The sequence below is a fragment of the Phacochoerus africanus genome, chromosome 3 (assembly GCF_016906955.1).
Source record: "Phacochoerus africanus isolate WHEZ1 chromosome 3, ROS_Pafr_v1, whole genome shotgun sequence".
Lineage (NCBI taxonomy): Eukaryota > Metazoa > Chordata > Mammalia > Artiodactyla > Suidae > Phacochoerus > Phacochoerus africanus.
In genome coordinates, this window is record NC_062546.1 from 72,659,831 (window position 1) to 72,686,210 (window position 26,380).

The 26,380-nt window shown below is 35.5% G+C and overlaps 1 protein-coding gene across 8 annotated transcripts in view; it reads right to left on the bottom strand.

The window, feature by feature from the left end:
• The window catches only part of ARHGAP15 (Rho GTPase activating protein 15), a 619,215-nt gene that overhangs the window by 79,981 nt on the left and 512,854 nt on the right, over positions 1 to 26,380 (bottom strand). The window contains exon 13 of one of the 8 annotated variants that reach the window (XM_047772005.1): positions 12,073 to 12,598. The exons of the other annotated variants lie outside the window; for them this stretch is intronic. Within the exon in view, the coding sequence (XP_047627961.1) occupies positions 12,528 to 12,598 (71 nt within the window). The 3' untranslated portion in view covers positions 12,073 to 12,527. Of the gene's footprint in view, positions 1 to 12,072; positions 12,599 to 26,380 lie in introns of those variants that run through there. 8 annotated transcript variants of the gene reach the window in all.

Below are 26,380 nucleotides of genomic sequence, written 5' to 3' on the forward strand. Positions count from 1 at the left end.
CATCCATCCATAATATATTTAGACCAGAAGGAAAAATAAAAAAATCTTAGAAAATTGCCTGTCCCTGCATCTCTCTATACTTTAAGGATGGCAAGCCCAGTCTCCTCATTTTACTACAGCAGCTACAGGGGAGTCTACAAAAGCTTCATATACGCAGTTAAATTAACATAAAGGCCTAGGCAGTCTATTTCTCAGAGGCCATTAAAGCATAGTGTGCTTCAGTGGTCAATAGGCCTACTGACATTGGGGCCACGTGGACAGTTGGCTGTCACCAATGTTGTCCCAGAGTCACACACACCACAATGAGGTAGCAGCTTGTAACATTTGGAAGGAGGAATGAGACTGGTGCAGCTCCCTCACATATGGTGTTGAACAGACTACCCTTCCCATTTGCTACTCCGAAAGGTGTGCATTTTCCAGGGACAGTGCCAAGTGTTCTTTGTGCTATGGTGTCTTTGCAGTGAAAGGTGATGTGTCTGACACATTTTGGCAGCTACCGTGAAGAGCTTTAGAATTTTCCACTGACTTGCACTAAGACTTAAGAGAACAGGATTTTACTTTATCAAAGTTAATCATCTGACTTTTGAAATGACAGGGTCATCATTCTGAAGTGACCAAAAGCATGAGACATGGATTTTTATTGATGATATCCCTCACTATCCTGTAAATTTTCTGCTTTGTTGCTTAAAAATAACAACAAAAACAAAAACATATGGACTAGTGGATCTGCCACCTAAGCAGGTTTATCATTTTAAGTAGATTCTGAATTAGAGTTTTGCAATGTGGGTATAATACAACTAGAACGTGTCTTTCTCACAAAATCCTCTCCTCTTTTTCAACTGCTATAAATGAAATGCAGAATAAGAGTCAGAATAAATGCAAGGAACTCCTCTCAGAAGCATGAGAGAAGAACCAGTTCTACATATAAACTGAAGGAAATCTTCATTTCTATCATGAACAGTGGGTATTTCCCCACCCACCATTTAGAAGGATTTCTGTTAGTCTTTTGTGAGAGATTGCTCTCATTTATTTAACTCATGCCACATGGCTTAACTTCATAACCAGTATAGGGTTTCCAGAGATTAAAAAAATCCATTTTGTATCTATGGAAATATGAAGCTGGAATTCAGGCTACAATTGCTGCAAGTTTTCCACATTATGGTATAAAATTGCCAGATTTATTAATGCTGGGCATACTTCAAGTACTCCATGTTTTGCTCTGGTCAATGGTTACTTGTCAAAAGTAAAATGATTTTTTATAGAATATTCTGTGCCACAGAGAAAATAATATGTGGATTTTTTCCATGTTTTTGTTTGTTATAAGCAGAGTATTTGCAATAATATATGGAAAGTCTTGGAATTAGAAGTATTATGGTTTTACCAAATGATTTAACTATTCCTCCATGGCAAATTGTCTTTAAACACTACCATTTTTTTTCTTTCGTTCTTTTTTTTTTTTGTCATTTACTTGTGGACCAGAAACACTTGCAGGCTCTTGCCCCTGGCCTTCTGTGAGAATGTTAGTTAGCAATGCTCATAAAAACTCAATTCATCAATGTGAACATAATTTGCTATGAACAGAAAGCTCACAAAAGGGTGAATTTGTCAGATAGACAGGTGGCCTGAGATCTCTCCCTGATACTGAATGATATGAATAATAGATTCTGGTAAATGTATGCCAAGACTTGAGCTGTAAACACAGCTGCCTCCATTCCCTTCCAGAAAAACAGCTTCGAGGACGAAAGCACAGGAACCACGGTTCCACCTGAGGACCTAAGCTTGTACACACACACACATGCACGCACATGTACACATACACACAAACACACTCATTCAAGAAATAAACAACCTTCATAAAAAGGGACAGAGTTAGAGGAATCTTCTTGTTTTATTCTATGAGAAAGACATTTTAAAGCTGTCTTGGGCAGAGGAGATAGAGAAGAGAAAGAAGAGAAAGGAAATAGATTTTCCTAATGGTTCTGGTTCTATTTTATTCAAATGTCTTATTTTATAAAATACACAAATCAACAGAGATAGTAAACTTTGCAATATTATAACTCCTGTTTTATAATGAGCAAAAATAAGAGAGCAGGTTGGCTCTACACAGAAGCACTGTGCTTGAAATCACTCTAGTAATTCATGGCTATTTGTCTTATGGGTTATTAAGTATTTATTAAGGTTCAAATGTAATGTAGCCTTTTCTCCAATTTACTCTGAACTTTAAAAATCTATTTTGCGAATTGTTTTCCAGGTAATGCACATACCCACTTAAGAGTTGAATCTTAGGATTTAGAAGATTCTGATTGAGTGCAACATAGATCTTTTTAGTCTTTACAGATACTAGTGCATATAGGTTGTCTTATTCTGATAACATTTACGATTGACTGTCAACTGGCAAAGGCATTGGTGAGTCTTTTTTAATATAGTAAAGCAGTGTAAAATACACTTATTATTGGTTGAATAAGAGACAAATTTAATAATTATGGTTAATTTTCATGTGTATTAAAGCATAAGGAATATTTAGAATGTATGCTTTTATGGATATTATCACTTGGGAATAAAGCTAAATATATTTAAGTAAAAAGCCAATTGATTTTAATAAAATATTTAACATTGATTTACTGAAAATACTATCCATGAAATTAGCATGTAGATCAATGAAGTTTGGAAAACTTGGCAACCTTATTCCAGTCACCCAATTCACATAAAAAAATCTTATCAAAGACAATTAGAATCATTAAGCCACAGAATAGAATCATGATATTTTCAGAGTTGGAGTAGACCTTGGAAACCATTCTGTCCTATTCTCTAATTTTGTGGCTATAAAGACTATGATAGAAGAGGAGTAAGCTAATGAGCAAGCCACCCTTTCAGTTAAGGGAAAAGATATAATTAGAAACCAAAACTTCTCACAGGTTATGTTCTCTTTTGTTAGGAGAAAAGAATAAACAAATTTTGGCATCACTTCCCATTCACTCACACTTGATTTTAAGAGGAAATATGAAACATTCTCCTTACAAAAGCTTATCTTCTTGACTCTTCATTGAAAGAGAATCCCTAAAACTTCTTACTATTTTTTATTTAGGCTTTCCTAACATGCATACACTAAACTTGAGTTAAATTTGGTCTGATAGACAACAAGTCTCTCTAACAGGAGAGTGAAAATAGAAGCAAACATATCTCCTCTTTGCATTTTCATAAGAATGCATCTCTTCCTCTCTTTTTTTTCACATGACTTTCCATGTATTATTGTGTATCAGCTTATATACATTGTTTTTTCCTGACAGTATGGTAGAACTTTGCATATGAGAACTACACCTTATATATCTTTGACTTTTTATTTTTTATCTCAGTGTCCTGCACTTGGTAAGTACTCAGTAACTATGTTAAATGAGGGCACAAATGAATCCAACTCCTCAAATCCCTATTGATAGTGCCCAGTCTGTAAGTAACTGTCATCTACAATGGTTATTCTATCCAGTCTAATCCAATCCAACCCATCATATATTTCAAAACTTACCAAGCACTTGATCTAAATTAAGTGATATTATAGGTGCAATGAGATAAACAGTTTTTAGTCTTAAGAGCACATCAACTAGAAGCGGTGATTTGACATGGACACAAAATATAGGGCAAAGTAAAGAGCTACAAATCTCTTTTGTATTGAAGAGGGGAAATACCATATTTATCTAGGATAATCCAGAAGGTTGCATGAAAGCAGGTTCCAATAACCTGGAGTTCTATCCATTCCCTATACCAGTGCCTAAAGATAAATAAAATAATACACATTTTCTGGTTTACTCACTGATTCTAATATCCAAACTCATGACTTAGTTACCAGGTACACCAACCATGCATTACAAAACTTGGTATTTACAAAACAGAAATCCCCAAGCCCAATCAGGTCAAAATTTTCTATTTCTTCTTTTTGCTTTAAGCCTAATACTGATGCTCTGGGTTTCCTACATTTTCACAGACTCTGAATCAATATTAGAATCACTGGAATCATGCAGAATGAATGAAACAGGGAATGAGATGTCTATGGGAATCATGTAGAATCAAAACAGAATAAAATAATGAAACAAACCATACATGATCTTTCAGTTATTTTTCCATTGGTTTCTAGTTCAACTAAAATTGAGGTAAAATTCAAATGGTGTAATGTATAAATCTTAAATCTACAGTTTTATTAGCTTTGACAAATGCATGCTCTCAAGTAAGCAACACCCCAATTGAGTTAGAATGCGTATAGCACATTTTTCTCACTTCCAAAACTTCCCTAAGACATCTTTCCAGTCAATTTCCATCTTCCTTATATGTAGCCATTACTCTGATTTCATCATAAGGGCTTACTTTTTATTGTTCTTGAACTTCTTATCAATGGAATTGTGTGGGTATATACTCTTGTGCATTTGAATTCTTTTCCTCAAGAAAAAAATTTATGATTCATCATATTATTGTGTATATCCATAGTTTATTCTTTTTTAATGATTAATAGTATTCTGTTATGTGATTTTTGTTGACAAAATCTTTTGATGAACAAATGAGTCATTTCCATATTTTGGCTATGATGAATAAAGCTTATGGATTCTTATACAGGTCTTTTCTTTGAGAAATGTTTTTATTGCTCTTGGGTATATAACTAGGAGTATAATTTTTGGACCACAAGTAGAAATACATTCAATTTTTAAGAGCTGCCTAGCATTTTCCCAAAATGCGTTTACCATTTTACTTTCTCACCAGCAATGTACAAGAGTTCTAGCTGCTCACTATTTTCACCAATATTTGGTGTTATTAGTCTTAATTTTATCCATTCTGATGGGTATAAAGTTTATGTATTATTTCTGGTAAAGTTTTTACAAATTACCTTAGGATTGCATTGGCTAGAAAATCCAGTAAACCTTTGAACAAAAGTTGCAAGTCTCAGATGATTTCTTCCCAGTACTTTAAGGATACTTTTCCTTTGTTTTTTATGTGAAGTCTGCAATTTCCATATATGTATAAATTATATCTTCTTTCTCCATAAACTTTTTTATTTCCATATTTGGTTTTGAGTTTATGTAGTTTAGAGTTTGTAATTCATGTTTTGTGTATTTTCTGTTTAAGTTTTGATGAGCTTGCTGGATTTATAAATTGAAGTTTATCATCAAATTTGGGAGATTCTGATCATTTTTCTACAAATATATATATTTTTGTGCTCATTCTTTTTTACTCTCCCTCTGTATGTCCAATTATATGTGTGTTACACTTTGATTTTGTTCCACAAGTCACTGAAGTTCTGTTCTTTTTTTCAACTTTTTTCTTTGTTCTTTTCCTTGATAATATTTATTGACCTGTCTGAAATTCACTAACCCTTTATAATATAAATATCTGTATGTTGCTAAGCCCATCATTTCAAATAAATTTACTTTTCATATATTTCACTTTTCATTTCTAGAACATTCATTACTTTCATTCATTTTTTCTTTCTTTTTTCCTTTCTTCCTTCCTTCCTTTTATTCTTTCTCCCTGCCTTTCTTCCTCCCTCCCTCCCTTCTTCCCTCCCTTTCTTACTACATTTCTATGCTTAAGTTCCCCTCTGATTACTCAGTATGACTATATTTTCCTTTAAGTCTTTGGACACATTTATTGTGGCTGTCTCAAAATCCTTCTCTCATAATTTCATTATTCTGGTCATCTTAAGGTCTATATCTGTTTGCTTTTTTCTTGATTGTGGGCCAAATCTTCTGCTTTGTTACATCTCTAGCAATTGTTATTGTGTCTTTGAAGATGATATGTTGTAGGGAATCTGGATTGTTCTGTCTTTCTTTAAAGACGAGAAGTTTTTACTGAAGGATAGTTAAGCTTCTATTGGAGCCTCTTGGTCTTGGGAAACTTGGCTATTTTTCTCTTAGGGTAGGTCTCTGTCACTTTTGAACTAAATTATAGATCTTATTAGATAGCTACAGCCTTTCTGAGGTCTCACCTAAATGTCAAAACTGATCAGAGAGATTTCTCTACTCTGATTAAACTGAAACGCCAGTGTAAGTTTCAGTACTATAAGACCTCTGGTGTCTTGCTTCAACTCTCAACCTTGACCAAGGGTATCTCTGCTGGGCATCATGGAAGCTTTCTGCATGTGTAACACAGCTCTCAGGCATACACATACAGATAGTCATCATGAAGATTTCTCAGAAGCCCTGTTTGCAAAGCTCCCTCTTTTTTCATGCCATCCTCCATAAATTCCAGTCATTATAGCAATCCTGAACATTGGTCTCAGCCTCTTAAACTAAACAACACTACTATCCTTTTAGGTCTCCATCTTCCTCTGTTGTAACATCAAAGTGTATCCAGATAGAAAGCTAGAGAAATCATGAAGTTCTTTTCATGTGATTTCCTTCTTTTATTATTTTTGATATCTTAATACCTCTTATATTTTGTCAAATTGTATAGTTGCTTAAAGTAGAATGGCATGTCCATTAAAGTTATTCCAATATGGAGAGAAGAGAAATCACTTTCTTTCATATATATATATATATATATATATATATATACTTTTTTTTTCTTTTTCTTTTCCTTTTTTTATGGCTGCACCTGTGGCATATGGAAGTTCCCAGGCTAGGAGCTGAATCAGAGTTGTAGCTGCAGGCCTATGGCACAACCACGGCATCACCAGATCCAAACCACTTCTGTGACCTAAGCTGGAGCTTGTGGCATTGAGCAGGGCCAGGGATCCAACCCACATCCTCCTGGATACTGGTTGGGTTAGTTACCAGTGAGCCACAGTGGGAACTCCTACTTACATCTCTCTTGAGATGAAAATCTACTGATCTGTTCGAAGTAATGTTATTCATCTCTCTCTATTTAGGAAAAATATTCTTTTTATTAGAGCAGGCATGGCTCTACTTACTGCTGTATTAATACAAATAATTAATAACAGGCTTTTCATAGCACCAAGTACACACTATTTGTCTGTGGTATATGCAAAACTTTATGTAAAGCTTCTATAGTGAAGACTTGAATACATCAATAATGATAATTCTTTTAGCTTCAGCTGATGGTGTAAGAGGAGAGTATAGGACTGAATTCATATAAAACCACTGTTATGAATTTACTTATATGAATATTCTACATTTACCTACATGAATTCTTCTACATTAGTTAAGTAATACATAAAGAAAATCAGGAGTTCTCATTGCAGTTCAGTGGTAACGAACCTGACTAGTATCCATGACGATGTGGATTCAATCCCTGGCCTTGCTCAGTAGGTTAAGGATCTGGCATTGCCATGAGCTCTGGTGTAGGTTGCAGATGTGGCTCGGATCTGATGTTGCTGTGGCTCTGGTGTAGGCCGGCACCTGTAGCTCCGATTTGACCCCTAGCCTGGGAACTTCAATATGCTGCAGGTGCTGCCCTAAAAAGAGAAAAAAAAAAAAAAAAAGAAAAAAAAAGAAAAAAAAAGGAAAGAAAGAAAATCAAAGTATTGCAAATAAAGTATTAGAAGGCAATTCTTGATGTCTTTAAAGATTATATAGAGATGCGGAAAAATGACAGACAACTTGATTTCATAGAACCTCAGCAAAACAAATTGAAGATATGGCTATATAGTAATAATGATTGATAACATGATTACTGAAGTAAATGTAAGTAAAAGTGTCCTTTTTTGTTATCACTGTTTTAGTTGGATTCCTATAAGTTTATCACTGGTTTAATCGCCCCCAAATTTTGCTAGAACCCCTTCTAACATAATCTTATTTAAGATATCTGTAAAGATAAGTTCTTTAGTTAAATCAGTAATCTTTCACTTTTGTTATTAAAGGAAAATTTTTCCTAAATCAGAAATGATGCAATGTAGTCAACTGCTCTAACAAGTCAAAAAGAGCCATACTGACAGATTCCTAGGCACTACTCTTTCAGGTGGCCACTGGAGTTGAGATACTCAGAGCACCACACGTGTATCTAGAAGCAAATCTCCCACTGATATAATAAAACTGGTTAATAAACCCTAACATTTGAATAACTGAACCAAAATAATAGTTTTACAAAAGGATCATTCAAAACAAAACTTAAAGCTGCTTCTTCATTGCATTATATTGTATGAGCATTGTTCATAGTAATGTTCAATTATTGTTCAACCAATAACATACACTATGTTATTTAGCTCTCCGACACATCATTTTCTCAGTAGGCATGCCATTAGCACATTGTTCTCAAAGAAAATATAGTTGTAGATTGGAGGTAGTTTAGTTAAAGCTAGAAGAACTAATGAGTATTCCCCAGAATTCATCTCCAGTAATTTCTTTCTTTTTTCTTTTTTTCTTTTTGTCTTTTGTCTTTTATTTAGGGCTGCACCCACAGCATATGGAGGTTCCCAGGCTAGGGGTCTAATCAGAGCTATAGCTGCCAGCCTATGCCACAGCCACAGCAATGCCAGATCCAAGCCGCGTCTGTGAACTACACCACAGCTCACGGCAATGCTGGATCCTCAACTCACTGAGTGAGGCCAGGGATCAAACCCGCAACCTCATGGTTCCTAGTCGCATTCGTTTCTACTGCGCCACAACTGAACTCCCACCGGTAATTTCTATCAATGTTTTCCTTTGGCCTGGGCCTGATGTTTTACAAACCCAGTTAACTCATTCTGTTTAGTGAGGCAGGTCAGTTTCTTTCTTTCTTTCTTTTTTTTTTTAAATTTTTTTCATGCTGTTTATTTTATTTTATTTTATTTGTCTTTTTGCTATTTCTTGGGCTGCTCCCGCAGCATATGGAGGTTCCCGGGCTAGGGGTCGAATCGGAGCTGTAGCCACAGGCCTGAGCCAGAGCCACAGCAACGCGGGATCCGAGCCGTGTCTGCAACCTGCACCACAGCTCACGGCAACGCTGGATCGTTAACCCACTGAGCAAGGGCAGGGACCGAACTGCAACCTCATGGTTCCTAGTCGGATTCGTTAACCACTGCACCCACGACGGGAACTCCCAGGTCAGTTTCTTAGTGTTTAAAAAGAGACAAAGAATTTATCTTTAGAAACCTGGAATATGCAAAACAACTAAAATATACACTAAAAAGGAATCTTTGTGTTGGTGATGAGTTTTACATATAAAATTCAGTTTCTTTAGATTTCCTTAATAGGTCAGGTCCAGTCCTGCTGCCTGAAGGGGATGGATGTTAGAAAAAGAGACAATGGGGTGTTTGGTAGATGTAACTTTGGCCCAATCAGGAACATGGTCACCACCAGCAGAACAATACATAGGGCAGGATGCCCACAGAGAGTTCTGGTCTCCATTGACCCTGTGTGCAGGTTGTTGAAACCATGAAATTTGAGATTTGTCTTTTTGTGGAATTGGCAGGAGTAGGCAAAAGTGTCCACAGGTATATCGTGATTTTATGTGTCCTTTGCACCGACTTTTGCTGGATAAGCAATAAGGTCCTACTGTAATCTCTTAGGATAGAACATGATGGATGATAATATGAGAAAAAGAATGTATAGATATGTATGGCTGGGTCACTTTTCTGTGCAGCAGAAATTGGCACAACATTGCAAATCAACTATATTTTAATAAAAAATAAAAATATATAAATTTTAAAAAGCTAGAATGAAGTTAGGAGCAGAGACGGGGTTTGCTTTGAGAATTCTGATAAGCTGCATAAGGTTGTTTAGACAAAACCTGACTCCTAGAGTTTTCAGTCTCTTCTGTCCAGCCACAGAGTGCTTAACTGCCACTAGTGGGCTCAGTTCCTCCCTGGTGTCCAAGGTCTGCCCTGACCTTAAGCAGTGGTAGGGACTTAAGAAACTCCAGGCTACATGCTCTACATATGGAACCTGAAATTTTGTTACTTGCCTCAGCTTAAAATTAACTGCAGTGTAATATACTGGACTTCTACTTGGTCCCTTTTTGCTTGAATCTTTGTGTTTGTGATGAGGTCTGATACATACTGGATGCCTTTAATAACAGGAGCCTTGCAGTCCTCTCCCTGTCTTTCTTAGGTAGAAATTCTTCTACTCAAGTATAAACACTCAAAGCGCCATGCATGCATACCTAGAAGCAAATCTCCACTTTCAGATCTCCACTTCCAGCTGGAAGCTGTCCTATATTCTCAGCCCTTTAGAGTTTGCTAAGATAGTCTTTTGTCTATATTATAAAATATAAACTAATCTTAGATTCACTCTTAGAGCTTCGTATGCTATATATCTACTGATAGAAGACTAAGTAGTATTGGACTAAACCCTTTTTTTATACAAGAGGGTAAGTCTTTGGATCAAGGAACCAGAGAGGCCTAGAATTAAACCTTGGGTCTATAAATTACTAGTGTCCTTGTCTGACCTTGACAAGACCTTCGACAAGTCACATAAACTCTCTAAGTCTTAGTTTCCTTACTTGTAAAAATGGGAAGAGTGATAGGTGCCTGATCACGGGATTTAAGTTACACTGATTATAGAAAGCTTTTAGCACAGTTTGAGTATACAGCTGGTGCTCAAGAACCATGGCTGCTGCTGTCATTATCTTTTGGATTTTCACATGGTACCTACACTTGTGTTTGTCGATCAAATGTCTGATCCACGACATGGTAGGTTTAGTTTGTTCATTTAGTCATTAATTCAAACTGTTGTTGTCCTGGGCACTGCAGTGGACTTTAGCTTTAAATTTTGGCTTTTCTCATTGGGCTCTATCCTAAAATAAGTAACAGATTCATGTTCAACTATGCTCCAAGACAGGAGATATGTGAGAGGCAGTACACTTTGGTGGCTAAGGAAGTGGCTTTGGTCTCATACTTTCTAGATTGAATGCCAGTTCCTCTATTGGATGGCTGAGTAAACTAAGATACTTTTTCTATATCTCAATTTTTATTTTATACAAAATAGAAGTAATAATAATACATAATTCCTAAAACTACTATAAAGCTGAAATTGACACCTTTCATGTGCTGAGATTAGTATTTGGCACATAATAAATGCTTGATGAGTTAGTTGTATTAAAATCATAAGGTCCAAACTCAGAGAGCTAAGACCTAACACAATGTAAACTTTCCACTTAGCTACCAGTTCAGACATCTCAACAATTAAAATTCGGTTTCTTTCATAGAGGAGAGAAGAATATGTTTACAACTAAATTTATACCCATATGAATTAAATCATTCCCTTATTTCTCCTCTTTAGGAAGTCCTATGGGGAATCTAGTTTTGTGTTATGATTCTCTAGCCCACTGTGGCCTGTATCTTTGACTTTACAAGATTGTCTGTGTGTTCAGCTTCAAATAGAAAGTTGGAATTACTCATCAAAGGATGGGCATAAAGGTGACTTGAACCACAAGCACATCAAAACTCTGGGCTTCGCTAAGGAAAAATAACTGACAGATCAACTGCAGAAAAAGGAACAGGGTGACTTATTCAGAGCGAGATGGTCATGTAGGCTGCACAAAAAAGGGAAGAGTCAGAGTACAGGCTTGTCAAACAGCAAATTGCGCCTGCAAACAAAGGACATAGTTTAAGGGCATGGGGTTTTAGAAAAGAATGCTGGTCTCTCATTTGTCTTTTCAGCTGGGTCTGCATACATGGGTAATATTGCCACAATCAACCGTGTCATCTTTGAATAGGGAGGAATAGAGACTCACACAGAGCTTGCACCAGGGAGATCCTACACACAGATGAACAATTCATTAGTCATTCACAACACAAAGCTGTTGCCAAATTTTTCTCTGTATGCTAAAAACAATACAATGATTGAAAATAAAAAGAAAATAGAATCAAGACAGTGAAGAAGGCTTTTAGGAGGCAATGGGAGTGTTACATCAACATACTGTCAAGGTTCAGATGAATATCTTCACAGTGTTTTCCATCTTATGAGATATGAAATAAGACAACATATAGGTTTAACAACAGTATTAACTATTCTCCAGTTTAACATTACTAAACCTACTAAACCTTTCTCCTTGTTTCTCTTCAGTGTATTTTTCTTTTCTGAACCTTTATCATAATTTATACTAAATTATAGATTGCATTTTCTTAAAGATTAAATCAACACACTTCTGTGGAGCACTTTGTTTCAAGGTAGCTATCATTGATGACTTTATTTTCAGAATAAGAACATATACTCCTTAAAGGTATGGGTTTTTTTTCACACCCTTCTGGGGTCTTTTTTTTTTTTTTTTTCAGCCTTGTATTTCCTCCTCATCCCCTCCTACTTCTCTCTCTATTCATAGTTGACATTCATTAAATGTTTGTTGTTTCATTATTTTGGCAATGGCAATGCAGGATGTCAACTTTTTATCATTTAAGAAATGCTATATCATACTTAAAAAATGTGTGGTAAGGCAGAATAACAGACCCCCCAAGATGCCCATGGCCTAATCTCTGAAAACTAGGAATATGTTATCTTCACAGCAAAAGGAATTTTGTAGATGTGATTAAGTTAAGGACCTTGAGATGAAGTGATTATACTGGATTATCTGGTTGGGCCCAATCTAATCATATGCTTCCTTAAAAGCAGAGATTTCCTGGAGGTGGTAAGAGAGATATGAATAAGGAAGAATGTTCAGAGAGACACAATGTTTCAGTTTGTTGCTGGTCCTGAAGATGGAGGAATGGGGCCATGAGCTGGAGGATGTGGGTGCTCTTTAGAAGCTGGAAAAGGCAAGAAAGAGTGGTCAGAAAAGAACACCGTCCTGCCAACACCTTGATTTTCACCCAGAGAGAACAATGTCAGACTTCTAACTCAGAACTCTAAGGCAATATGTCATTAGGTTTGTTGTCATTTTTATATTAGCAACATAAAACTAACACACTTTGGAATGAGATAAAATGGGGGCATATCCTCGTGTTAGCTGCTGGATATCACAAATTCACTTTGTTGCTACTACTTATAACTAAAGGGTCAAGGGTTAGAAAAAGATTTCTCTTAAAGAAACATATATGGTAGGTCTAATCTTTTTCTTCCTGTGACAATTTAGCACCTAATTCTGTAATTTCACATATTTATAGTCAAATAAGGATACCCCCCCCAGGAGACATATCACACATCACATGTACCGTCAATGATATTTATTCAGTCCTAGCTCTAAATGAGTAATTGCCTGATATCTATTAATAATTCAAAAGCTCTGTTTTAGGATTGACTCCTGTCTATGGTTTTTGTTTGTTTGCTTTTGCTTTTGCTTTTTAGGGCTGCAGGTGCAGCATATGGAAATTCTCAGGCTAGGGGTCAAGTTGGAGCTATAGCTTCCAGCGTATGCCACAGCCACAGCAACACCAGATCCTTAACCACTGAGCAGGGCCAGGGATCAAACACACATCCTCAAGGATACTAGTCAGTTTCATTACCACTGAGCTACAATGGGAACTTCCTTATTTTGTTTTTTAATGATGTCCTCTCTTTCCTCACCCTTCAGTCCTTGGCCATGTTAAACTGTTAACCCTGCTTTAACCTCTCAGGGCACAGATCTCTTTTCTGGTTCCAGAAATGTGCAGAAATATAGAACTTTAAAATCTGGTTCAAAGTAATATCATCAAAATTGACTTTTTTATAAATGCAATTAGTATCTCATTGGCTCTCCTAGAATTCCTGGGATTACAGAGTGGAAAAGACATTCAAGAGTTGAAGAATTATACTAAATGTGGAGGAAGGGGGAAAAATATACACTCAGATGTAACTTTTAAAAACAAATAGAAGCAAGTATGTGTTAATAGATTTTACACAGAAGAAAGTTTGAATGTAGGGCCCCTCATTCCAGGATTTGAAATTTTCAATTATTCTTGTCACAGAGCAGTAAAACATTTTATTAGATGCACATCTGTTATATTTTGGAACATAGACCATGTGCCTATCTACACTATCCTGTTTGGAAAATCAGTCAGAAAAATTCAAATTCAGCATTTGTCTATGTTGGCTATTTCTAATGTCCTTCCATAAGAAGAATATCCACCTATTGCTTAATTCATCTTGAGGAAAGTTCTAAGATGCAGATAGCATCAACTAAACAGAGCATCAGAGAAATAGGCGGAACACAGAGGCTTGTTGCTAAGAGGCAGGAATTTCCAGAATACAACCACTAAGGATTTCTAAAATTATCAAAAGCTAATATAATTGACTACAAATGAACCCAAAGTATTCCCAATTTTTTCAAAGGGATTGTATTACCAAATAAATCCATGTCTGCCTAGAAGGCAGGCAACTCCTTAAATAGACAACTCTTCAACCCTTTAAAACTTCCCTGGGCCCCTGAGGACAAGGATACTGCTAAGGTCTATCCATCACCATATTTTTCTCTACTGTGACCATGAAGACAATGGGTAAGTGAGAATTTTCCAGGAAGTAGAATCAGGAGCTGACCCAGAAAATCACTCTGCAGCCAGGGCATGGCATGCACACTTTTCCTGCCCCACAGAATATCATATATTCCATGGACAAAGAACTACCTTATGCACTCCATTGTTCACCTCTACAAATAGCAATTTTAGTTGTCATTTTTTTTCCCCCGTACTCTTGAATAGTAAGTGCTTTGGTGGCAGAGAGCTGTCATTTAGTTAGAGAAGTCATATCATACCTGACTTAAAAAAACAAAAACAACAAATCTGAGCACAAACTTTGATTCTTGGAACCAGATGTAATAGCTGGATGAGGCTTTGGAGAGGAATAGGTGGATTCAAGTAGTTGTGAAGGCTCTCAAGGTAAATGTTGGAGCAGAAGGGAGCAGGTGAGTGTTGGGTAGTCAATGAGTGGGAATGGAGATACTGTTGACACATTTCTTCTAAACGGGATTTTCATATTGTTCAGGGGTCTATTATATGACTAAGGCTTAGCAGACCCTAATCCCTGACTTTGGGTTCAGCCTTGCTTAATCTACGTCAATGTAACTTTTCCTGGCTATTTTAAGAAATAGGCATGTGATAAATTAATTAGGCAGAAGGAGGTGTTTGCTTCAGATTCCTGGGAAGTGAGCTCTTCTAAAGAGGAAGAACATGGTTTCTGCTACTATTGATGGTCATCCTACACAACAAGGCATTGGGATGAAGCCATCCTGTGGATGGCAGAGCAATGATGGATTGGGCCTGGGCCCATGATGTCTGTCTTCGAATTCCTGTAACAATACACCCTGCAATTCACGTTATTTCATGTAACACTTTCTCATTACATGAGCCAAAACATTTCCTCATTGGTTAAGTAGTTCTGAACTGACAAAGTCAGCTGACACAGTATTTGATGGTGACATATGAAAGGTTAAGTTACTAAGTAATTTACAGGGGTAAATAAAACAGGAAGGTTTAATTCTGGCTCCTTGGTTGAGTATGCCAGATATGAATGTAATGGTTATGAATATAGGGGTTTTTTAATTATTATAGTTAATTTATAATGTTCTGTCAATTTCTGCTGTACAGCAAAGTGACCCAAAGATACATGTATCTCTCTTTTCTCATATTATCTTCTATTATGTTTTATCTCAAGAGATTTGGCTACAGTTCCCTTTGCTATACAGCAGGACCTCATTACTTACCCATTTTAAATGTGGAATATAGGCTTTTGAGACAAATATACCTGAAATTCTACTCTGCTTTGTCCATCACTGCCTATGCCTGTCTTCTCTGAACTCCAATCTTCATACTGGTACAATGAAGATAATGGGCTTACATTATAAGATAGTGATAGAGGATAAATGAGATAATGGACATAAAATTCCTGTCATGAAGTAGATGTTCAATAACTGTAACCATTATTTTAAGGGCCAGAGGAAAAAGTTGTTTAAGAGCCCTTGATGAGAATTCCTTAATAGGAAGATGACTCAAAAAGATTAGAACACTTAAAAAAATGAAATTCTGAAAATACAATTGCAAATGATTCTGATGAGAAAGAAAATGAGTGTTAGCTAGAGGAACTGAAGTAGCCACACAGAAATATTTCTCATGAACTAGGATAGTTTTTTTAAATGTATGCTTAAAGACAGAAGTATTATAACCAAGAATAGATATAAAAGTGCCAAACTCCAAGAACAGGATCAGGATGGTTGAGGCCCTGAAAGAATACCAACTTAAAAAAAACATTCGCAATTATATCCAAAGCCACAATAGTATAAACAAATCAATAAGACACATGGAGATAGCAAAGAAAAAATAAGATTGTTTGAAAACCAAACTGAGCTGAGCAACAAGCAATACCATATGCATAATATAGATGGAACCACCAAAGAGTAAAATAATAGTCTACCCATTTTCAAGGTAAAGGTTAGTTTTATGAAATTTGAAATTATACTTTGAAACATTATAGGCCATGTTGACTTGATCATTACTTAGTTATGAAAATATAATAAAATAAAATATCAGATAAATTCATTCCAAATCACCCCAAATTAGTGATACATTTCAGAGAGAAGTCTTGGCAGTATAAAAGAATAACTACTCTTTACCCTGAGGTCTGTACTGGCAACCTACTATTTTTCTGCTTAAGCACGGTATTTATCATTTTCCTCAATGCACAGAAATGGCTTTCAAAGATCTTTTATTAACTTTATAAAAATGTTTCTTAGTGATTATACTAATGGATAATAGGCCCCTCAACATACATACCCACAGGGAGAGACTGGGAATTGAGTTCAGAATTCAGACAGATGCCACCAAGTATATGTGTGCCTTGTTAAAAACATACCAACACACACACACACACACACACACACACACACACACACACACACACCAGAAATCTTTGTGTCTGTCAGCAATAAAAAGTCCAAGGGGAGGTCTTTGTTATCAAGGTCAAATTCATGTCTAACCTAGTTCAATTTCCTAGAGAGGAGGAAAAGAATTCCTCCTTGCCAGGCCAGGAGTGAACAGTTTTCTCACCAAGGAGGTCCTTGGAAATAATTCACCTTCAGGTGAACTGCTTTTAGAAAGCGCTTTTCAGTTACCTGCCCCCAGAGTGAAGTTCAAAAGAAAAGGGAGGATAGTGTTCTCAATCAAGATCTCTGGGCTGTGGTGTTTTCTACCACTGGAGAGTTGCTTGATTTCGAACATTATCACCTTCAGGAATAGGAAATAGTCATTTCTTCACCCAGACAGTCTTTTAATCTTGGAATGAGAGGCCTAGAAAGCTATTCTCACAGAAGGCTTTTCTTGCTTTTAAAACACAATCAAATTGGTTCCAGTGGAGCAGGATACAAGGAATGCACCTCCTCTACTTCTACACAAGTAATTGGCCTAGCCTAATTAGACTGCCCAAGTGTTTAGATACCATGGGGATGGGCATTTGATAAATACTGTATGTAGCTAACCTGGGAGCATCTCTCGTGACAGTAATAGCCATACAGTTAACTCTGATAGGTTAGCAAGATACAAGCCAAATACTTTGCTACGTTCCATAATATTTATTGATAGTTATTTATATTGACACTTTCAGCCATTTGTGGTGTCTTTTTATTCTAGACCTGTGGGTAGTGTGGTCAAAGATGACTTCTACAGACAAAGATATCATCTTGTATGCAAGGTAAGCGTCATTGTGGATTCTGCCCAATAACTAAGAAAACTGTTACAACTTATAAACAACTGCCATCCAGAAATCAAGCTGCACTTAATCAGTTTAGAATGAGAAGATGCTTAAAGGAGACCTGCAGGGAGTGAAAACCACATATTGCACAGAAGCTAACGGTCTTTGGTCCTAGAAGAAAACCAAAGGATAGTCTCTAGTAGAAATAAATCCAAGAAATAGTACCATTCTGAATGCTGAGTTGCTTTCTTTCCTTCTCAAACTTTTTTTTTTTCCTGCTTTACCTGTCAAACTGGGGCAACCTCAATGAAAAAACTGCAGGGAAAAATAATGGAACTGCTGATTTATACAAGCAGGAAGAAACTTATCCATGTTTTCAGTTTATGTACTTAATTTTTCCAAACTGGATGGTAACTTATGATTTTTTAAAAGGTTTATAAATTCTTTCATACCACCAGCCAGTTACCCCAGCATGATAGGGAAGTAACACATAAAAGTTAAAACCTTTGCTCCTAAAATCGACTCTTTCCTATACGGAGGAAAGGGAAATTAACATCTCATTATGCCAGGCCCCATCCTCTTTCCACAATACCATGTTTTTTCTTTTTAATTCCTCATTAAAAAGTGCTGTCCTAGGGAAATAGGTTACTACCTTCACCATGAGTTTTTCAGAATTCTTAGTCTGAATTTTGATTGAGCTTTTGTCCTTTTTAGTTAATTAATGCAATAATGAGACCATTCCTGGATAATATCACAGTATACATGGGGATAATATAGTAAGGTGGAAGAAGCCAGATTTAGCATAAAAACACCTGGGTTCAAATCTTGAGGCTGACATTTTCAATTTGTGACATTAGAAATGTCATTTAACCTCTCTGAATCTCAATTTATTTATCAGAAAAATGAGGGCATTTATAATATCTATTCCTAGGGAAGGTAGCAAAAAATTGAAAAATCTGAAAAAGCATTAGGGAAGTAGGTAATGCTTAGAATCAAAATATTTCCTACTTCTGGGGTGTTTCACTTATTGGGAAATTCACTTATATGAGTCCATTGTGCCTACTACACTGAATCAGTGCTATAGTGACAATAAAATTATCATGCTTTTCTTACCTCCTTTTAAAGTAAGGTTTGGAAACCTCATTGGGAATGATTAAAGGGAGAAAGAATCAAACTAAAGATTTATATAGGTAAATCTTGTATAGACACCTGCCATTTTGACATGTAAAGGTTTCCCTTACTTCATTATTTTTAACTTTTCTTAGTGGCACCATAAATCCAGTAAGTTGCTCAAATTAAAATTTCGAGAGACTATTCTGCTTCTTTTATCCTCTTGTTCTCTACATTGAATTTTCCCTCATTCTCTCCTGTAAGCGGCCAAACAAATTCTGTTAGCTCTACTCCCAAAATACTCCTTAAATAACCAATGTTTTCCTAACTGGATCCTTATCCTGTCTTCCTTTGTCCACCACCTTCCATTCTCTAACTAAGCATGTTCCACCGAAAAATCTCAATATGTCCTGCACTTGTTTAAAATCCTCAGAGGATTTTTGTTTGCCCTCAGGATAAACCCATCTCCATAGTACATCATAGAAAAATGTTCAGAATCTGGTCAATGCTTATGTTAATTCATTTATAACATATTAAAAGAATAACTTTTGAGTGCCTGCTGTGCCAGGTACTGTGCCCTTCCCTGGCACTATGGAAGTAAACAAAAGAGACAATTAATCATCTCAAACTACATATGCAAAATTGATAAGAGTGCTATGACTGAGGGTTTTGGGGTAGGGGGTGCTACCCAGACTGGGGAACAAGTAGTTGTATCCCAGGAACTCTTTTCTCAACTCTTTTATTTCATGTTTTTTAAGTTCTAATCAGTTTCCTAAAATTTTGTATTCTCCTCTTTGAGGCATTTTTCCTTTTCCCTTAGAATGATCTTGAAAAAAAAAAAAAACATAGAAGATGCTAATTACTAAAGTCAGGAATGAGGCAGGTGACATTTCTGTAGATTCTCTGGACAGTAAAAGAATAAGAAAATATTATAGGAAAATACATGCCAATATACTCAACAAATAAGATGAAATGAAGAAATTCCTTGAAAGACAAACTCTATCAACAGTCACACAAGAAGAAATAAATAACCTCAATATTCCTATATGTTGTAGAGAAGCTGAAGTTTTGGTTCAAACCTTCACACAAAATTGAAGAGGAAGAAACAGTTCTCCATTTTGTTAGGGCAAGCATTATAGACAGCCAATTATAAAACTGTATAAATATATTACAAGGGGAAAAACTCCTTAAAGATCAATATCCCTCATGAACACAGATGAACAATTCCAAACAAAATTGTAAGAAATAAAAACAAATCACCAGTATATAAAGACAATATGTCATGGCCAAATGGCACTTGTTCCAGGAATGCATTTGAAAAATCTATCAATTAATTAATTGTATTAACAAACTAAAGCAGAAAATCATATGACTATCTCGATATATTCAGAAAAAATTTTGGAAAAATTCAACATCTAATAAAAAATGTCAGAAACTAGTGATAGATGCAAGGAAAAAAACTACAGCTAGCATTGTACTTGGTGGTGAAAGAGTGAATACTTTTCATCTAAAGGAAACAGTAAGGCAAAGCTCTCTACTCTCATCATTTCTATCTAACATTATTGGAAGTTTTAGCTAGTGCAATGAGACAAGAAAAAGAAATAAAATGTACCCAGATAGGAAATGGAGAACTATTATTGTTTTAATTCAAAGATGACATAATCATTGATGTAGAAAATTTGAGAGTGTACCATGTACAATGTATATATACCATGTAATGTATATGTATAATGAAATTTGTAAAACATTGCTGAGAAAAGTTAAAGAAGATATAAATAAATGAGATAAAATTTGTTCATTGGTCGGGAGATATTATGTTGTTAAAATATCAATTCTTCCTAAATTCATCTAAGGTTCAATTCAAAGCTAGTCAAAATCTCAGCAAATCTTTTTTTTTAAATTTTTTTATAAATTGTCAAGTTGATTCTAAAGTTCATGTGAAAATGCAAAGGACCTACAACAGGCGTTAGCAAACTATGACCTTCAGTGTACTTCCAGCCTGCTGCTTGCTTTTGTAAATAAAGCTTTACTGGAAGACAGCCATGTCTATTTGATTAAATATTGCCTATGGCTGTTTTTGCATTGCAGTGGCAGAGTTGAGTGCTGATGAGACTACATGGTTGCAAACCTTAAACTATTTACTATCTGCCCCATCAGGGAAAAATATTTGCTAACCCCTGACCTAAAATAGAAAAACAAGTTTGAGAAAGGACAAAGTTAGAGGAAAAACAATACCTGATCTTAAGACTTATTTTAAATTCATGATATTAAAGTATGGTACTGGCATTGAGTTAGATAAATAGATCAATAAATCAAAATAGTCCCAAAAGAGACTTACAGTTACATGGACAACTTGGAACAAAGGTGCAAAGGCAATTGAGTGGAAAGAGGATAGTATTTTCAAAAAAGGGTGCTGGGAAAATTGGGTATCTACAGGCCAAAAGGAATGGACTTAGGTATGTATCTTTCAACCTTATACAAGAATGAACTCAAACTAGATCATAAATAAAAATCTAAAACTATAAAACTGGAAGATAACATAGGAGAAAATCTTTGAGACATGGCGTAAGGCGAAGATTTCTTCGAAATGATACTGAAAACACAACTCATGAAACATGTAAATTAAACTTCATTAAAATTAAGAGCTTCTGTTTTTTAATATACACTGCTAAGTCTGTGAAAGAAAAATACACAAACTAGGAGAAAATATTTGCAGAACATAAATCTGAGGGAGGATTCTTATCTAGAATATGTGAATAAATCTCAAAGGTCATCAGAAAACAGACAACCCAATAATAATGAGAAAAAATAATTGAACAGACACTTCACCAAAGAAGACATAAAGATGCTAAATAATCACATGAAAAGATGCCCAACATTATTGACCATTGGAGAAATGACAATCAAAACCACAGTACAACTCTTATTAACTATTAGACTAGCTAAAACTAAAAAGACTGACCATCCTAAGTGTTGATGAGCATGTGAAGAATTATAACACTCACATACTGCTGGTGAGAATTAAAAACTGAAATAACTTTGATGATTATTTTTAAAGTTAAATATACATCTACCAGATGACCTTGCCATTTCTACTCCTAGGTGTTTACATAAGAAAAATGAAAGTATCTGTTCATACAAAGGCTTACACAAAAATGCCCATAACAGCTTTATTTGTAATAACCAAAAACTTGGCAATCCAAATGTCCAGTAACAAGTAAATTGATAAACAAATTGTGATATATCCAAATAGTAGAATGCTACTCCGCAGTAAAAAAGAATAAATCCTCAATAGGCATGTCAATGAATTTTAACATAATTCTTGTACATGGAATGAACCAGACAGAAAAAAAGATTATCTATTGAATGACTATACTTGTAAAGCACTTTAGAAAATGCAAACTAATCTATAGTGATGGAAAGCAATTTATCTGTTATGGAGAAAGGCACCAGGGGCAGAGGAAGGGAATTACAGAAGGGCATGGAGGAAGATTTTGGGGTGAAGGATGACCTCATTATTTTGACTGTGGTGATGATTTCCTGGTGTACACATATCAAATTGAATACTAAATTTGTGCCCCAAATTATACTTTATTACAGCTGGAAAAAAAATCCACATGAATTGCTTCAATGCTGAGCATTTTAAACTTTTTACCACTACAGTTTTTTTTTTTTTTTTTTTTAATCAACAAGAAACATACAGCAACAGTAACCATACTTAAATTGGGTTAGTTAATGTGGTGAGGACACTTGCATTGCAATAAATCCATTGTATTCGACTTCTGCTGCTGATGACAAGGCATAAGTAATTGATGGTTTTTATGTACTAAAAATCTACTAATTCGTCAATATATAGTATTTTCCTCCAAGAGTCCTCTAAGGCACCATGGGAATGTATCTCCAGCACAGCAAAAAAAGACAACATATGAGAATGTGCTGATTTGGGGGGAAATGAACCATGTGATGGGTGTTATGTAATTATACTCTGAAGTTAATCTTAAAGATATTTCATTTAAAGGGTACTGATAATAAAATAATTTATTATATCTGAAAACTTACCTAATAGAGAGGTATATTAAGTGTCACCAAATATATGACAGATTAAGCCAAGAATTTTATTTTGTCCCCAGTACTATATTCTCACTAATACTGAATAAGTTGTATTGGCAACAAGGATTTGATATGTGTAAGGATCTTTACACATTGTTATCTTTCCCATAACAAGACAAAGGTGTTTTCCTGCTTCTTTCATTTGGCTGTGCTCTTGATATAGAGAATATGTATTCAGTGGAGTATACAAGACTACAGGAAAATCAAACAAAAGATTTGACTTGATTCACCAAGAAACTGCAGACTTCTAAAGAAGGTAGTTTGTAAGGTGTAGCACTATAAAACCATGGAACTTTAGAGCAGGGTGAGATGCTTAGAGATCACTTTTTCAATAACCTGAAACATCAAATTCAAGAGGACGAATTATTTGTTTGATGTGGTGGAGGTAGCTTGAGCCAAACTAAGAGAATTTAAGGGCTTATAAACCCACTTTTTTCTTGGTGAACCATACATGCCCTTTGTTATTCGTGATGACATTCAATGTAGGTGACAAAAAGACCTACTGAAATTTTATCATATTAATTTGAAGGAAATAATCTGTCAACCCAGCCTTGATCTTTCAGCCCATTAGAACCCACAGCTAGGGAACATTTTCAGAGTTGTTCCATATATTAATGAGTTTCTGACTTTTTTTTTTTTTTGGCAAAGTGCTAACTGAATATTTAGGATACTGAATAAATTTAAAAGAAGAAGAAGAAAAAAAAAAAAACCCAGCTACATGAAGTTCACTTACAATCATTTGGAAAACATTAATATTCATAGTAAAGAATACTTGTTACCAAAATGATAATTTTTAACTTAACTCTGGCAATCCCTGAAGGATGATGTACTTTATAAAAGGGGTTATTTCACTGCTGTGATTCATGGTAGTCTCCTAGTTTCTTCCATCTGTAAAATGGGTATAACCCTGAGTTCTAGTGACCTGTTTTTAGACTTCCCAACAGACAAAATATTATGTATTTCAACAGTATGGTATGCAAGCAGACTATTGTCATTTTCATTTTCCTGTATTAAAGGGCACAGATTTATTCAATACCTTCCTTATTCAATGATTGTGGAAAACAGACTACATCTGCCGGAGAGCAAACATTGTTTCTTCTCTCCAGATGTCTGCTTTTTCTCCCAGAAGTTGGAGAGCATTGGACAAGCAATAACAGATGATGAACACATGCATAACTACAAATGGGCAAGCTGATTGTTTTCAAAATTGGTATAAACATTTGCTCTTGGGTTGAGATTTAGCCCATAGCAAATCTTTACATTTGCGTTATAAACTCCCAACTAAAAAAAATGTTTATAATGGAAGTGCTGACAATGTGAAAATTCAGTTATGGTCAGGAAAGCAGTTTTGTTTAAAAATGCCATTTTGCGCTTCCATATTTACTTCCTAACCAGTGACTGAGATGTCAATTTCTCCAAAGTTTTCTTTTCCAGTCCAAAGAAGAATTTGACAACTGTTTTGAAATGAACAAGAGATCTGAATTTCAGCTTCTTGTTTCTGCAACAAATACCAATTAGAGGATGGAACCACATGCTGGTTACTTAACTGGGTACATAGATGATGATGTTGTTGATGGTGATGATGATAATGATGAATGAGAAGAGAATTAAGCTTGTTGCTCAAGAGAGGTTTTGCTTTTATACACCATTTGAAAAAGAATGGCAGCGATTATTAGGAAATACTTTTCATTCTCTGATCTTGAGTATGTCAAAACACAGTGAATACACTGACTAGAGGTTATTAAGTAAGGTCAGTGAAGTCCCTTGACTTGCTTATAAGTCACTTGGTTTGGGACTAAATGTGTGGTTTTCACCATGGGGTTGGTATTACAATGAGCCCAGTGGGCAGAATCAGAAATTACTCCTTTGTCTCATTATATAAATTCAGACACGGCCCTTTTTTACACAGTTGAATTGCAAAGGCCACCCAACTACTCAGACTGGCAAAAAAGAAAAGAAAAAAAAAAGGAATATAGATGTAAAAATGTGCTAACAATGCATCTGTATGAGCAAGGGGTTCTCTATTGGAGAACTGTGATTGGGTGGAAATCACAGAAAATTTTACATTTGATTAGAGTCAATGATGGGAATTTCTGCTGTCACTTTGGATACAAGGAAAACTGTTTTCATTTGAAAATTTAAAGATATTATTTCTTTTCTTTTCTTTTTCTTTTTTTTTTTTTTTTCTTTTTAGGCCACACCAGTGGCATATGGAGGTTCCCAGGCTAGGGACTGAATTGGAGTTGTAGCCACTGGCCTACACCACAGCCCCAGCAATGCGGGATCCAAGCCATATCTGCTACCTATAACATAGCTCACAGCAACACCGGATCCTTAACCCACTGAGCGAGGCCAGGGATCGCACCCGCATCCTCATGGATACTAGTCAAGTTCATTAACCACTGAGCCATGACGGGAACTCCAAAGATATTATTTCTGATAATCTAGATTCTTAACTAGATTCTCAATTAGTCTTAGGGTAATTTAAGTGTTTTTATAATAAAAGAGGAGAAAAAGGAAAACAAAAAGAAATATCCCAAAGACTCATTTGACATGAATAGGCAGGCGCTCTTTATGTGGTTCTGAGCTCAATCTCTCAATCTAGTCCTCTCCTCTTAGGTTCAGACAGCAGAAGAAGCACACATGACTCTCATCCTTGACATAAAAACACCTGGAAAAATTTCTCCTGAAAATGTTAGAGTCTCTTGAAGGCAGAAAAAGTATGCTAATATATTAAAGTTGGAATTCCCCAATAGGCTACTAATACTTAACACTTGCCCAATACTGTACTCAAACAATTAAGGCATTCATGTAAAATTTTAAGATTTGTATTTTTTCTGCCTTCAAGCACATGTAATAGGGTAATACTATGCTCATAATAACTTCCAAATTACCACATGAAAGAAGGCTAAAGCTCAAACCTAGAACCTGGGTAAGAAGCCATTCAACCATTAGCAGAAAATGTGGATTTTGCCTTTGTACTTTGGTTTTCAAGTCTCAAATCACGTAAATGCTTAACCTTGCCCGAGGATAAGAAGACTTGCATTGAGCTTATTGTTTGTGGGGAACTATCTGGGTGGTGGTAGAATAACAGTCCTCTGAGTGGGTTGATATTCTGAGTATTACTCCTCAACCCTCTTGGGCTGTTAGATTTCTGGAACTCTTTTGAAAAGAGTGTCATACACCATCAGACCATAATGAAGAGGGCATGTGTATGAAAATATGGAATCCATTCTCATTTGCCATATTAATGAGAAAAGTTAATGTACTTAGGACACTGAAATACTTTGAAGTGAAATGCATACCTTGAATAAAATGGTACAATATAAATCTCAGATAGCTAGTTAATATTGCTAGTCATTTTGAATTTTTACTGCAATTTAACATTTCATAAAAATTATGTATATTTGCAAATTAAGTTAAAAGAGCTTTGATGGACAGAATAAAAGCAGAATTAAAGATGATTTTTTCCCCCCCGAATGAGACCTTTGTGGGCTGTCCTTTTACAATTATTGCTCAGAGCACTGGAATGTGTTCTTTGTTTATAACTCAATGATTCCCATAAAGGCAGCACTGTATTACCACATAAAATAACTATAATAATTTTCTATAATTGAAGAAAAATGTGTTTGTACAGAAGAGCACCTAACAACCACAGTTTTGGTGAATTCTTTTCATAATCCTTCGATCAGCACTGTAATGTGAGCAGATTTAAA